At 36.6% G+C, this 16,493-nt stretch overlaps 1 protein-coding gene across 4 annotated transcripts in view; it reads right to left on the reverse strand.

The window, feature by feature from the left end:
- Window positions 1-16,493, reverse strand: part of CFH (complement factor H) — a 111,147-nt gene that overhangs the window by 77,425 nt on the left and 17,229 nt on the right. For 3 of the 4 annotated variants that reach the window (XM_058700273.1, XM_058700272.1, XM_058700275.1), the window contains exons 2-5: window positions 9,603-9,788; window positions 9,156-9,261; window positions 3,276-3,352; window positions 1,583-1,774 (exon numbers count right to left, since the gene is read on the reverse strand). In XM_058700273.1, the coding sequence (XP_058556256.1) occupies window positions 1,583-1,774; window positions 3,276-3,352; window positions 9,156-9,261; window positions 9,603-9,788 (561 nt within the window). The remainder of the gene's footprint in view (window positions 1-1,582; window positions 1,775-3,275; window positions 3,353-9,155; window positions 9,262-9,602; window positions 9,789-16,493) is intronic. The other variant, XM_058700276.1, reaches the window with a different exon arrangement.

The raw sequence follows: 16,493 nt of genomic DNA on the forward strand, positions 1-16,493 counted from the left end.
TCCCTGAACTTCTCCTGACTGATATACTTCCCCCCCCCCTCAACTTCGTTGGAAAAAGTCTCATTCTTTCTTGAAAATGTATCTTATGCATTAGTTATTCCAGTAAGGTTTTACTAAGCACAGAAATTTAGGTTTTTTTCAAATTTTATTTATTTTGAGAGAGAGAGAGATTGAGAGAGACAGTGAGAGAGAGAGAGAGAGAGAGCGTGAGTTGGGGAGGGGCAAAGACAGAGGGAGAGAGAGGATCGCAAGCAGGCTCCACCATGAGCGTGGAGCTGGATGCCAGGCTGCATCTCATGACCGGGAGATCACGACCTCAGCTAATATCAGGAGTGTGATGTTCGACTGACTGAGCCACCCAGGTGCTCAGAAATTTAGTTTTAAGGGGGAAACCCCATCTGTGAGCCTCTGGGGTATACAGTATTTGCTGTGCTGAATAGAAATATGATTGCCATTACTGACTTGAAGAACTAATATTGTTAGAGAGAATTTTTAAGACCAGAAATGCTTTCCCTGCATCTCATTATAGGATAGACTAAACTAAGAAAGTGTGAATTTTAGATAATGTTAAAAAAATAAATATGCCAAATAAGTATTGGTAAAATGAAGTATGGCACCTCTAAGTAAACTGACCATAATGTTTCATTACAAAAGCCTGATCACCATACTGGTCATGATGCACTGGTTAGCAGTATTATAACTAAAGAAATCTTTTTTTTTTTATTTTTTTTAACGTTTATTTATTTTTGAGACAGAGAGAGACAGACCATGAACAGGGGAGGGTCAGAGAGAGAGGGAGACACAGAATCGGAAGCAGGTTCCAGGCTCTGAGCTGTCAGCACAGAGCCCGACGCGGGGCTCGAACTCACGGACCGTGAGATCATGACCTGAGCCGAAGTCGGACGCTTAACAGACTGAGCCACCCAGGCACCCCTATAACTAAAGAAATCTTGACTTGCAGTTTACTATAGAATTTTTTTTTAAGAGGCAGAAAGTTATTTAGTGAATTCAGTTTAGTTCCACAATATTTCTCTAAACTTACAGTGCAAATATAAAATAGGACCCCATTCTAGAAGTGTTATTCAAGAACAGAATGTTATAATGATGTATCAGTAGAAATAAATAATGACTTTTTGATCTTACAAATTAAAAGAAAACCTGTTCTGTAGGCCAATATTAAATCTTGCAGCAGAAATGGTTAGTATTCTGTTTGAGCATGAAAGCCCATTACAATTTAATTATGGATAAGACCATGGAATTTGGTTTCAGATAACCTAGGTTTGAATCTTAACTCCACCGTTATGCCATCATAACCTTGGTCATGAGATGTAAGTTTTTTGCCCCACAATGTCCTCAGTTATAAAATAGAGGTGAAAACAGTGCATAAATCACAGTCATTTTGAAGGTAAAATGGAATGTAAAGAACTTAGATCAATTACTGACAAATAGTAAGTGCCCAATAAATGTTAGTTTTAATGTTATTAGTATAATTGGTATTATTCTATGCATAATATTTGAAAGTGCAAATTTTCATGAGAAAAACTAAAACTGTCCGATCCCATGAACAGTAAATGTATCTTACCCACACATTTTGGGCTTTCTCCACTCCAAACACCATTCGTTGAGCAATGTATTTCTGCAGGCCCAACAAGCATGAAGCCTGAATTGCACGCAAACCGTACTACTTGTCCAAAAGTATATTCCTTGTCTAGGTCCAATGCGCTACTGGTCAATCTCCCATTCTCTGGATGTGTCACTGGTAAACACTTAACAACTGAAAAAAATAAATATAACTTTTCCTAATAGAATTTGACAACTTTATTATGAAAAATATGTATATATACACATACAGGTATAAAGTCACTAACAAAGAAAGATTGGGGGAATTACTTAATTTTTTTAAAGAAGCATTTGATAAACCTGTTTGTTGGATATAAAGGCTTATAAATTAAAAAAAATCAATAAGCTTATCTCTGATTATTTTCTATGAGAGCGGACAAAGAAAAAATTATTTCTTTGAATGTCAGTTTACATTTTTACAGTAACAAATAAATGTTCCTTAAATAATTGAAAAATATAAAGGTTGAGATAGTTAGATGAAATTTTTCACTTAAGCCCTAGGATAATATAACACTGTATTCTTAAAAGGTATAAATGCAAACTTTCTGATTCTATTTCTTTCAATAGATAAACAGTCCTTAATTTTCCTTCCTCTCCCACATCAGTGCTCAAAATAATCTGAGTATTCCTTTTGATTTTACTTAATATTTTCCAATACCTTGTAGGTTATGGCATTTAAACTTTATTTTAGAGTAGAATCATCCAGGATGCTCATTAAGATGGAAATTCTATGGCTATCTCCCTGCGCTATTACCGGAGATACTGATTTAGTAGGTTTTTAGTAACCCAAAATTTCAGCATTAAACAAGCACCTCAGGTGATTTCAGTGTAGATGTTCCTTAAAACATTTAGATCTTTCCTCTCATTCCCGTAAGTTCTCTTCTTTAGGTAACAGGACTTTTGAGTGATCACATTCCCACTGGCCCTCCTCCTTCTCCTCCTCCTCCTCCTTCATCCTCCTGGTCCTCCCTCCCTCCCCCTTTTCCTCATTCCCTCCCTCCTTCCCCCTCTCTCTCCCTCTCTATTTACTTCTCACCATGGAACTGAGAAAGACTACTCTGACTCATCTATTTCCATGATGACTAGAGAGATTGGCATTACTAGCCCAAAATTTAGAAACAGGATCTACATTTTTCTCATTCTGACTCTTGGCTTTATGGATCAGTAAGAAAAGTAGAGCTCTTCCTTACTTCCTGCCTCTTTTCAGTAAGACTAAGACCACAGGAAAATCTCCTTTGCCATGCAAGAGGGGAGAGATAACTGAATCTGGTTTCCATTTCAGATGTTATTGGCAATCTCTGCATTTGGGTGGATATTAGTTGAGTATGTATTCATTAGTAAAGCTGAAATTCTGATCCTTGTGCTATTTCTAGTGTTTAGAATCCAAAAGGAAAGGAAAATAGGTTTTAGATTTCCTAATCTCTAATACTTTGAATACATTAGATCAGATGAAACTGCATTCACATTTGGTCAATAAAACAGAAAATAACGTAGTAATAAAAAGCTTAAATATCCATTCTATATTAGAAGCCACAAAAATACTGAATCAAAAATATGTAATTACAAACTTTAAGCATTATTTTAATGTAGATATCTCAAAAAAGTCTTACTTCTTTTAAATATTTGAATGTATTTGTAAACAATTTTACATATACCTTCACATATAGGAATATCATTGGTCCATCCATCAGATTCACACTCACGGAAATTGATGCTACCTAGCATCTGATACCTGAAAACCAAAAATAACAGAGTGGTGAGCTAATGTGTATTTATATGCAATATTAACTTTGATACATTCTGAATGTCCAGGAACTCCATTTCAGAGAAAATTAGAAGCATATACACTTCCTTCCTCTCTCCCTTCCTTCTTTCCTTCTGTCTTTTCTCCCCTCCCTCTTACTTTTTCCCTTCCTTTCTCTCTTTTCTTTCTCTTTCTTTTTTAAAATCTCTATCTTTCCTTTTTTTAAAACTTGTGTGTTCTTTTTGTAAGTATATGAGATGAATAATTTTTTTTAAGTTTATTAATTTTGAGAGAGAGAGGGAGAGAGAAAGAGAGAGAGAGAGATGGGCAGAGAGAGAGGGAGAAAGAGAATCCTAAGCAGGTTCCCCATTGTCAGTGCAGAGCCTGATGCAGGGCTCAATCTCATGAACCGTGAGATCATGCCCTGAACCAAAATCAAGAGTGGGACACTTGATTCCGAGGGAGAGGGTCCAACAAGGTGGAGACGTAGGGGGATCTGAAGCTCTCTCATCTCTAAAACAAAGCAGTGTTGAGGCCAAAGGACCTCGAACTCCAAGAGTCCATGGCAAAGTGACAGAGATGCTTCCAGGGACCCACCGTGACAACCTGACGGGCCATAGGTGCATGATTGCAAACTGGGAGAGAGAAAATGAACGGAGGAGAGGGATCCCCTTCTGCGGAGAGACAAAGGCAAGAGAAAGAGAGTCTGGGGATGTATAGGACTCTATCTGGATAAGAGGAAAACCACAGACTGAGACATAGAAGGATCCAGTCTCGAACTCAGGGGCTTCCTCCAGACTGGGGCCAGGCCAGTCATCCTATTTGTGCACCTGGGGAGGAGGGGAGCCAGCCCTGGGCTTGGTAACTAGTTCAGAGGCCCACTCCCCAGTGGGAGAAAGCAACCCACTCCCTGGAGTGCTGTGGGAAGAAGGTATATATCCACTTAAAGGAGCAGCACTTTCCCCCAAACCAGGGCGGAGGGAGTGGGAACCTTAAAGATATAAGGGGTTAATTCCAGCCAAGCACCAGGGAGGCACGGGCATGGGGGGGGACCAGGACAAACCACCTCATTTGCGCCAGAGGCACAGTGAAGACTGCTTGAAAAGAGTGGTTTGAGAAACCTGGTCCATGGAGGAGAGACTGGGGTGGCACCATTTTTCTCTCCATCACCAACAAGGTGGGGCTTCCGGTAGGGGAGAGGGGCTTCCGGTAGGGGAGTGGGGCTTCCGGTAGGGGATAGGGGACCCACAGGGGAGGTAGGATCCACCCACACCAAACCACACCCCTCTGCACCTGGTAACTGCCTATCTACCAGAGCGGGACTCACGTGGATGAACCCAACGGCCCCTCCTTCAGACCAAGGCTGTTGCATTGCTTGATTTAATTCCCTGGACAATTTTTATTATATAGATATATTCTTCCTTCCCTTTCTCCTTCTTATCTCTTCCCTCCTCTAGTCTGGTTCCTCTGGTTGTTGGTTTGCTTAAGCAGATATATTTAATCTATTCTCTTGATACATGTTCTATACTTCTTCTTTATTTTCCTTTCTCACTCTGGATTAAGCCATATAGTTTCTCTGTCTGGACAATTTTCTTTTCTCTTCTTTTCTTTTCTTTTCTTTTCTTTTTCCCTGCCTCCTTCTTTATTTTCCTTTCTCTCTCTCTGGATTAAGCCATGTAGTTTCTCTGTCTGGTCAATTTTTATTTTCTTTCCTTTTTCCCTGCCCCTGTCACTTCTCTCTTTGTATGGGATAAGGCCTCTTGCATCAGCACCACCTCCACCCTGTTATTTACTTGTAGCTGGTGTTTCTGTTTTTTCATTTTTGGGGTTTTTTTTGTTTGTTTTGTTTTCTGTTTGTTCTTTGCTTGTTTGTTTTCCTTTCCAGGGCTACTTCAATGAACAAATCAAGGCACACCTGGTAGAGGGTCCAAAACACCACTAGAAATAGGGAGATAAAGTAACCAAAGTCACAACAACAGAGAGCAAGTAATGCTCTCCAAAAAAACATCTTCTGAAAGCCCAGGCCCTGGACACTGGCCCCTCTTTAATATAGTAGCGCTCGCAGGTGCAGGGCACATAACAAGCTTTTAAAACTCATAGGGGACAGAAAACTAGCCAAAATGATGAACCAGAAGAATTCTCCTCAAAAAAAATTCCAGGAAGAATTGACAGCTAAAGAATTGATCAAAACAGATATAAACAATATAACTGAACAATAATTTAGAATAATAGTCATAAGATTAATTTCTGGGCTTGAAAAAAGCATAGAAGACAGCAGAGAATCTATTGCTGCAGAGATCAAGGAACTGAAAAATAGTCATGATGAATTAAAATAGTGGGACACTTAACTAATTGAGCCATCCAGGCACCCCTTTCTATCTTTTTTAAGCTTCTTTCTTACTTAAGAAAGGCACTCAGGGGCGCCTGAGTGGCTCAGTCGGTTAAGCGGCCGACTTCAGCTCAGGTCACGATCCCGCAGTCCGTGAGTTCGAGCCCCGCGTCGGGCTCTGGGCTGACGGCTCAGAGCCTGGAGCCTGTTTCCGATTCTGTGTCTCCCTCTCTCTCTGCCCCTCCCCCGTTCATGCTCTGTCTCTCTCTGTCCCAAAAATAAATAAAAAACGTTGAAAAAAAATTTTTTTTTTAAAAAAAAAGGCACTAAATCTTCAGGCACACGGACTAGGAATAATCATAACCCTTGGTTCATGACACAAACTCATTACAATTTCGTGCTAAATATCCTCTTATGTTTTTCACTGAGTTAGTCAATTAGTTACACATTAACAATGTTATAACCTCCTTGAACTACCACCAAAACCAAAAACCAAAAACATGATAATAACCAAGAATTAACAATATGTTACCCTTCTTCTACTCTTGTTCCATACTCCTACCCTCCACAATTATGACATTTTTGGAACCTTTGGGGCTTTTTACATAATCAAGGATAGTACTAGCCAACACAACATGTGGTATATTTTTAACACTTGTCTTCATTTTCCTGTCTCCATCCTAGGCATTTTTTAGAGTGTGGTCATTGAGTCAGGTTTCCTTATAAATCCTATTCAATGTCAAATTTATCTAACTGTGGAACCCATCAAGTCAGTGCTGAAAATCCTAAATGCTCTACTTGCATGAAAGTTCCTTGGGGCAGATGCAAAATGTACAATCATTACTAGAGGCTTTAGAGCAAAGCAAATCATCCTTCTTAATATTTTTTAATATTACAGTGGACAGCAAGAAGCAGAAATCTTTTTCTTAAAAAATAAATAATGCGCAGGATTTTGATAATCACAAGAGATAACTTTGAGAACGGGCCTCTCCTAAACTTCTAAATAATTCTACATAGACAAATGTTTCCTTTGTCTGCAAATAAGGATTGCTTCACCCATTACATAAGTAAAACAAACAAACAAACTTTCTCCCTCAAAAAATACTTCGTATTTCTCTGAATGTTACTGTTTGTTCCTAATTCTCTGAAGGAAGAAAAACTTTTAATAGATTAAATGAGAATCACAGAACTTGAAGTCAAATAAATACTCTATGTTTTTTTCATATAAAGGAAAAAAATAATTGGCTATTAAAATTTCTTCTTTGTCTCCTCTACTGGTACCCTGCTCCAACATAGAAAGTACTTTCCTGGTTAACATTTTCCATCTATACCAGAAACCCACCTGTTTTAGGTGGGTGTTTTAGGAATTCTGCCAAATTCTACACAAAACTGCTTATGGCCTATATACATAGGGAAAGGGGGAAGAAAAAGAGCTTGTCCAAATGTTGGTACTTGGGTGAAAGTAATAGCTTATGTATCAGCAACCCCAGCTGGGCAAAATAGCAGAAAAACGTTCTGCAGAGTGCTTCCTTAAAACTACCTACCTGTAGGATACTGAAACTAGATATCCATATCAAGTATCCTGATAAGTGGCTAGTATTCAGCTAAATAGGTACTTAGCAGAGAAAAGGTGGATGGGAACAAGGGATCAAAGAGGGTCGGTTGACTAGCAGAAACCATGGGTGTAGTAAACCCATTCTACATTGTTTCCACAACTAGGACAAAAGATTTACATCCCTTCAGGTAGGTAAAACAATCTCTCTAAAATTTTTAAAATAGCATAAAATTGATGTTTGCTGATCTTGCATAGTCCAAGGACTTTTATTTCCCTGATGAATATCTAGTCCTTGGTGGAGGCCCAAGCTGAGTGGCAGAGGCAGTTACTTTTATAGAGTCTTTAACTGAGTTTGCCCAGAATTCATACAAGATGAAGGAAGCAAAGATGAATTAAGTGGAGCCAGAGTAGGAGGTAAAGTATGTTGCTGACTTTTTCACCAAATTATAAATATTTATTGCTGAGGTCTAGGGAATCTAGTGGATGAAGTCTATGAGTTTTGATCCCTTTTTGCGAGGTCCTATATGGAACCTAGAGGGGTCAGACAAGCCTGTATTGAAAGGGATGTTACAGAAATGAACAGTGAGGTAATTGGAAAATTTAGGCCCAGATGTCTTCATCTATGTGTTCATGTATAAGAAGTCAGCAGCAATGATTGAAAGTTGAACTAAAAATATGTTTGAAAAATCTCAGATAGTGAACAAAGCCTAAAATTGTTAAGAACTAAGACTTATTGGGTGTCTGCAATATCCCAAGAATGTTTTGAAGGTCTTCAGTGTGTGTCTTATTTATGTTTTTCACCAATCCGATGATGTACCTGCTATGTTTCTACTTTTTTTTTTTTCTTTTGAGAGAGAGAAACAGACAGAGAAAATGTGAAAGTTGGGAAGAGGGGCAAAGGGAGAGACAGAATCCCAAGCAGGCTCCATGCTCAGTGCATAGCTTGATGCAGGGCTCAATCCCACAACCCCTGGGATCATGACCTGAGCCAAAATGAAGAGTTGGATGTCCACTTGACTGAGCCACCCAGGTTCCCCATGTTTCTACTTTCATAATTGAGGAAATGGGAGTGATGGGATATTAAAAATGATACAGTTATTAAGTGGTGAATTTCGGGGGATGCAGGCTTATTCCAAACCCTAACTTTTAAAATATATTTTATTGCCTCAAATCAAGAAATAAATGAGAGAGTAATAAAAATCAATTTGTAATTTTGATCCTATTTTTATATATGCAGTATAAACTTGTAATGATGCTGTTTTTCCAAAGTATGAAACTTTCTTCAAAACAATTTGTTGACCTGGGTGGGCATAACAGGAATAAAGAACACTTAAGAGGTATTACAGTGTTAAGATTAGCCATGAAAATCCAGCAGGAGTTTAGAGAACAGAGTCAATGATTATGAAGGTAGTAGCACTTTTGGTCCATGTGATAAGAGTAATTTTCAGACCATGGAAACTTAAATAATGATAATTATTATTACTTCAGTGTAAAATATTTACTTCTTTTAAATTTTAACAGCTTAAATCAGTCATGTAATATGATTTTGTTACCATTCCCACTGTCCCTGACATACTGAAATCCCATATACTCTGCACATAATAGAATATAGTCAGGACTTGTTGGAATAAATCCTAATTTATATGTATACTATTTTCCAGCCCTCCTAGAACTACACTTTCGCAGCATAATTATGATTCATTTTAAGTTTTCAATGTTGAGAAGATAATCAGTTATCCAAATATAATCATTTCCATTATAATTTTTCAGGCTACTTGTTACGGTACTTATAAAAATGCTCATAGAAAAATAAAGTAACCTTAAAAATACTAATCAGTACAGTCCCTATTTACTGTCTAAATTATAATCATCTCAATTATAAATCTCTTTTCATATTGACTACATACCCTTCATTACATGTGTAAACAACCTTTGCACCATATTCAAACTTTTCTCCTCTTTCAAGTTGAAAAGTACCAAAACGTGTATCTCCAGGATGTCCACAGGGCCTTTCTAAAATGAAAAAAAGAATATAATTTTATTAAGTAACACAGGAAACACATTTTATGTAGGAGTTCAAGGAAAATGACTTAATATTACATCAGAGGACATAATTGAAGATGTGGAAAAGTGAAAAATGGCAAAGTTATCATTTTATTATTAAACTTATCTATATGGTTGGGTTTTTTAAATTTTTGGAAGATTACAACTCCTTATTAAGAATAATGATGGTATATTATTTTGTATTTAAATGATAATTGTGATATAATTCAGCTAATAATTCTATAATATCAAACATTCAGTGTTTTCAAACTAAAGTTTTCACAAATTTCAGAAATGTATGAATTACTTACTCTCACATGTTTTCAGTGGATTAAGAGCCACCCATTCTCCATTCCTGCATTCCATTATAATAGATCCAAGAGTTATATATCCAGGTCGGCATTTATATGTAGCCTGAGTTCCCTCTGGATAGTCTTGTTCAGACCAGACACCTGACAAAATTTCAGTTTGTTTTCTTGGAGGAGGTCCTTTACAATCTAAAAACAATAAACAAAGTAATTGCCTAAAGTGTTTATTTAGGTTTACAATATGTTCAGTTTATTTTTGCTTTTAAAAATACCTATGCTGTTACATGTCCATCCAAATGTATGTCTTAATATATATATATATTTTTTACCTTACAGAAATTGAATTTACATAAATTTGTAAAAATAGCTTTCCATAGAAATTGCTTTACTTTACTTTATTATTTTTTTTATCAAAATAATGATATTATTTGTTATTTTTATCACTACTTTAGACCTGAAAATAAACTGACAGCCTGAAAATGTATGCCACTTCATGAAGATTGTGGAACAGTAGTGATATCCATTGTAGAGAGCTAAAAGTGACTTATCCTTGGTGTGCCTAAGTGGCTCAGTCAGTTAAGCATTGGACTATTGATTTCAGTTCAAGTCATTCAGTTCAAGTCGCTTTTTGTGAGATGGAACCCCACATCAGGCTTTGTGCTGATAGCACTGTGCCTGCTTGGAATTCTCTCTCTCCCTCTCTCTCTGTCCACCCCCCTCCCCCACCACCACTTGCACTGTCTCTCTTTCTCCGTCTCTCAAAATAAATACAAAATCTTTTTAAAAAATGACTTATCCTTTGGGGATGCAAGGACAACATACACAAAGGTCATCAATGGTGAGAATATTGGCAAAATCTGCCAGTTGGAATTTGTGTACCAACAGAAAGTTGAAAAATGAATGTAAGGGAACATTTGCTACCCCTGACCTCTTAGCCAGGGAATATAGGTGAGATTTTATATTATTCTTAACTGCTGCACTGCATTCTACTATTCTTCTGTTGATTTGGAAAATACTCGGTGCTATTCTAAGTTCTGAAGAAAAACAATAAATTTAAAAAGAGACAAAGTACCTGATCTCAAGTGTTTCCACTCTACCAGGGAAGTTAGTTATTAAATAAGTAATTAAAGACATGTACAATATGCATTACAGGTAGATAAATTCTAGTTAGTGAAATAAAGTGTGGTAAGATGATACAAAATTGCATGGGAATATTCCAAATATGACAAAATAGGTTGGAACAAAACAACATCCTACCGCAAATTGGAAAAACAATAACAAACTCTGTGTGGGGAGGGCGGGGAGCAGTAGGGGTGTTTTCATGTGTGTGTGTTGAAAGGAACTGGAAATCCTGGAAATAGTGAGAAGAAAAGTGATTAAATGAACTAAACCAAAGTGGGAAAGGCCTCCTTTAGCAACATATTGTTTCTGGCCATCTCTTACCTGGTTATGTTTGCCAACTCTGGGTATGGATTGAAGATTAGGCTTTGCCTGAATGGAGGGATGTTAATGAGGGAAAGAAGAAGCAGACACTTTTGGAGGTATGACTAACAGGAAAAATTCTGAAACCTTGCAGAATGAGGGGGCTCTGCTGGAGCCTAAGAGTCGAGTAAAAATTCCTACAGTTTCATAGAAAAAGTCCCAATAAGAAAAAGATCCTGCTTGAAATACACACCTGTATCCTCATCAAAACAGTTGCCAAATTTGAAAGTCACTCAGGGTGAGATTAAAGAACAGAGGTCAAAACATCAGAAAAGCAGGATAAATCCCTCAGAGTATTTTGGGATGGATGAAGATGAGACCAATCAGATTCTTGATAAAAAGGCAAGAAGGTCTTTACTTTTAGACTTTTTAAACCAGAAGTGGACTGACTCAAACCAGAAGTGCAACTCAGACCCATCTGAGCTCATTTCTTGATTAGATCAATAAAAAGCAAACACTCTTGTCAATCGGGGTGGGGGGACGGTAAATAATATGAACATTTACACTACATTTATTTCATATGAAATGTATGGCTTTGTATAAAAAATTAAAAGATACATAAAGAAGCAAAAAATATGATAAAAAATGAAGCAAAAACAAATGGATTCTGGAAGCCAGACACTCATATTCAGATGTTGGAATTAGTGTCAAGGTCACTAAAATAGCTATTTTAAGTATGTTAAAGGAACGACAGGGAAACAATAGATAAAATAAATTTTAAAAAACAGATATTCAAAAGAAAATTGAAACTATAAAAATAACCATGTGTTATACTAAAATTACAAATAAATATCTGAAATATGGATACATCGGATGGTCTTGAGAGCCAAACGGACACAGCAGAACACAAATGTATTAAACTTGAAGAAGACTAATGTAGAAATATAAAAAATGAATACAGAAAGATAAGAGTGTAGAAAACACCAACAACAAACAAAACAGAGTGCAAGAAATGTGTGAAGCAAAGTGATACCTGTTTGTTTAATTAAAGTTCCAAAACTAGAGGAGAGAAAAGACAAAAATATTTGAATAAAAAATAGCTAAAGTTTCCTAAAATTGATTAAAAAAATATCAACTCTCGGGTCCCCAGGGAGGACCTCTGAATGGGGATCCCTGTGCAGTACTTGGCAGAAGAATGGGGACAACTAGGGGATGGGGGTGGGCTTTGTGTCAATTAGGCAGAACTCTGTTGTCCTGAAACACAAACTCTTAAAAGCAGACAGAGAAAGAACACATTTCTGTCAGAACAATGAAAATAGCAGCCATGTTTGTAACAGTAACTACTGAAGCATGAGGACATTAGACATGCCAGTGTGCTGGCATTTCTAAAGTGCTGAAAAATGAACAGCAGTAGAGAACTCTGAACCCAGTAGAAATATACTGCAAAATGAAGGAGAATAGAAACACATTCTCAAACAAACAAAAACAGAGAGCATTCAATAATAGCAGACTGACACTAAAAAACAAACAAAAAAACAAACAAAAAAACCCTACTAAAACTCTCTAGGTTGAAGGAAAATGATCCCATAGATAAGCCAAAAAAGAGTAAGAATAAATGAGCAAGACTGAAGAAAATAAACATATGGGTTAATAAAAAGACTACTGAAAAATAATAAATAATGTGCTATGTATATTTTAACACAATTGAAAAAGACCATTGACTTAAAGTCAGTAACAATGTCTTATAGTGTTTATAAAACATTCAGAAGTAAAATACATAACAATAATAACAAAAATTTCAAGAGATAACAAATGAAATTAAACTGTTTTAATGTTTATATAGTTTAGAGTATATTAAAAGTATTAATTTAGTGTAGACTGTAATAATTTGAGTATGCTTACTGTAAAACATTAATATTAGGAAATATATAACTAATAGAAATTATATAGTGAGTTAGTAAAGAACATTTCATTAATGTTTTATAAAGGCAGAAAAGGAGGAATAGAACAACAAAGGAGAGATGACATGAAAAATAAATGGCAATATGTTACGTTTGAGCTTAACTGTCTCAGCAATTACAATAATGTAAATGGATTCAGCACTCCAATTAAAATATAAACACTGACTGGAGGAAAACAAACTAAAACAGAAGTGTATGCTGATTACTCTTAATAAAATGGGATAGATAAGGTGAAAGTAAATGATGAAAACTGATACATTATAAAAATATTAGTCAAAAAAGGGTTAGTATGTTAACATCAGACAAATAATAATTTAAGGTAGAAAGTATTGCTAGATAAAAAGAGGGTCATTTCACAATAAAAGAGCTACTTTAACAGAAAGAGGTAATAATTCTAAATGTGTATAAACATTTAGAATGATTGCTGGAGTTGGCTCACACTGACTCACAGAAGCTAATTATACACATCTCTTCCCAATACAGTATTCAGTGATGTCACATTTGTAACTTGAAATTGACCATATCATGAGTATTTACACTATATGAACTGGCACATTCTATAAGTCAAGACTCTTTCCTTTCTTTTTTGTTTAATAGTTGATTGTTATATAATTGCCAGCATGTCACTGTACATAAATGTAATAATATGTCTTCAAGATATAATAGAAGTAAAAGAAGTAAACAAATCTGTCATAATAGTTTGAGATTTAAATGTACTTCAAGTGTCTGGTAAACAAGCAGATAGACAAATAAGGATATAGAATGTATGACAATTATTAAACAAAGCAATCTTTTATATAGTTACAGAATGCAACCTTCAACAGCAGCAGATACATACTCATTCCAAACACACATGGAATATTCACTAAAATAGACTATAGGCAAATCTCAATAAATTTCAAAGGATTGAAATCACTCTAAGCATATTGTCTGACCACTAGATATTGCTAACAGAAAATAACTGGAAAAATCTCAAAAGTTTTGAGGTTAAGCAACACTTCTGAATCACTCATGGGCTAAAGAAGAAATCACAATACATATTAGAATATAAATTGAACTAAACAATAATGAAAATATGATATATATCAAAATTTGTGGCATGCTATGAAGCTGAATTCCTAAACTTTACACCTGGGAGCCCTGTCCACAAAAGCCCTGCATCCTGACCTCAGGGAATGCAGGGAGGTATCTGGCTCTGGCCAAATTTTCACCCCTTCCCCTTAGTGGATATAGGCAGTGATGACTCAGGAGGCAGGATCTCACTATTGCTAGGAGATTTTAAAAACCTCAAGAGTTCTCGGGTGCCTGGCTGGCTCAGTCAATAGAGTATGTGACTCTTGATCTTGGGGTTGTGAGTTTCAGCCTTACATTGAGTGTGGAGATTACTTAAAAAAGAAAATCTTTAAAGCAAAACAAAACAATCCTCCAGAGTCCTATAACACAAGCATGCAAAAAACCCCCCCAAACCCCTCCAATCTCAGTTTATAAAACTAGTTGGCTTCACCAGTAACTTACATAAAATATGCAAGGAGAAATAACGTTGCTATTAATATCTGAAATAGCTAGTGAGAAAAAATTTTAGTGGGTAAAGGACTTGAATAAATATTTCACCAAAGAGAATATCCAAGTGATCAAAAAACTGATGAAAAATTGCTCAAACTAAAAATGAAAATGAAAACCATAATAAACCATGAGTAAAATAACATGATACAGGGGCGCCTGGGTGGCCCTGGTGGCAAGCGTCCAACTTCAGCTCAGGTCATGATCTCATGGTTCTTGAGTTCAAGCCCCGCGTCGGGCTCTGTGTTGACAGCTCAGAGCCTGGAGCCTGCTTCTGATTCTGTCTCCCTCTCCCTCTGCTCCTACCCCACTCACACTCTGTCTCTCTCTCAAAAATAAATAAACATTAAAAAAAATTTTTTTAAATAACATGATATTGGCAAAAATTTAACAAGTTAAAAAATCCCACCATTTGGATATAATGTGGAGCATTAGGAACTGTTGGTACAAAGAAAAATGGGAACCACCACAATAGAAAAGAATTTAGAAACTTGTAGTGAAAATTCAAAGTATGCATTGCTTATTACTTGGAAATTTTACTCCTAGGAATACATCACTGAGAAACTAAGACACATGTGAACTAGATTTCATGTGTGGCAATATTTCTAGCATATGATTTTTAATAGCCAGAAACAACTCCAATATCCATCAGTAAACAAATAAATAAATAAATAAAATTTATGGTATATTCATGCAATGGAATAGTCCACCCAATGCTACAAAATGACCTGAAAAGAAACGAAATAATAATCACATGAAGTAAAAGACACATAGGTGACTTTTTAGGAATATTTCAACTAGATACAATTTAAGAACAAACGTACATATTAGGGATGTGTACATAGGCTGTAAAGCTATTAAAGAAGAGCAAAAATGTAATTACCAGAAATATTAAGATAATGTTTTCTTCTAGAGCAAAGGTAGGGTTATTGACATAATAGAAACCCATGGGGATTTTCAGGGATGCTGGGAATGTTTTGCTTCTTGACATGGTGATTTATTATGTTTGTAATATGGTAGATTCATATTTTATTCACTCATATTATATTTCACAATAAAGGTATTAAAGTAACAGAATCTGCATTTACAGTATGATTCTTATTTTGCAAAAAATTAAATGACATATAAAGAGATCACAGGATGTTAATATGAAGCTCATGCCTACACATATTTTTATTTTAGAGAGGAGGGAGGGGCAGAGGGGGAGAGAGAGAGAGAGAGAGAGAGAATTTTAAGCAGATTTCACGCTCAGCACAAAGTCTGAAGCAGGACTCGATCCTAAGACCCTAAGATTAAGACCTGAGCTGAAACCAAGAGTCTGACACTCAACTGACTGAGCCACCCAGGCACCCCGTAATTGCTAATATTTTTAATACTGCTTGCTGCTTAATTTAGGTATAACTACCCTTGATATTAGAGTGACTACAGGAAGACCTAAGAGGGTGGGGTAGCAGGACTGATTGCCTTATCCCTTGAACACACTAGACAAATATCACATCATTATGAACACCCAAGATATTGATCTGAGGACTGACAGGAAAAATTGCATAACTAGAGGGAGAGAAGGGGCCACATTGTGGAAGGTAGGAGGTGTGGAGCAATGCTTTGGGGGAAAAATCGATCATGGGTACTATGGAAGAGAGCTTTGGTCATGGAAAGAGGAAAGGAGAGAGAGGGAGGGAGGGAGGGAGGGAGGGAGGGAGGGAGGGAGAGAGAGAGAGAGAGAGAGAGAAAGAGAGAAGAGCATACAGGGACTGGCACAAGGAAAACGACTGGGAAAATGAAAGGGGCTGATTTTTGTGAGTTTTTATGACCAGTAGAGCTCAAATACTGAAGGTTTAGAAGTCTTCTGCATGGCTGGTGTGAAGCCCTGAGGGCACTGCAGTGCTCCTGTGAAGAAGGAGAGCAGATAGGCCCAGGGGGCAGAAGGTGCTATTCGAGGATCCTCTGG

This window comes from Neofelis nebulosa, chromosome 15, assembly GCF_028018385.1.
Source record: "Neofelis nebulosa isolate mNeoNeb1 chromosome 15, mNeoNeb1.pri, whole genome shotgun sequence".
Lineage (NCBI taxonomy): Eukaryota > Metazoa > Chordata > Mammalia > Carnivora > Felidae > Neofelis > Neofelis nebulosa.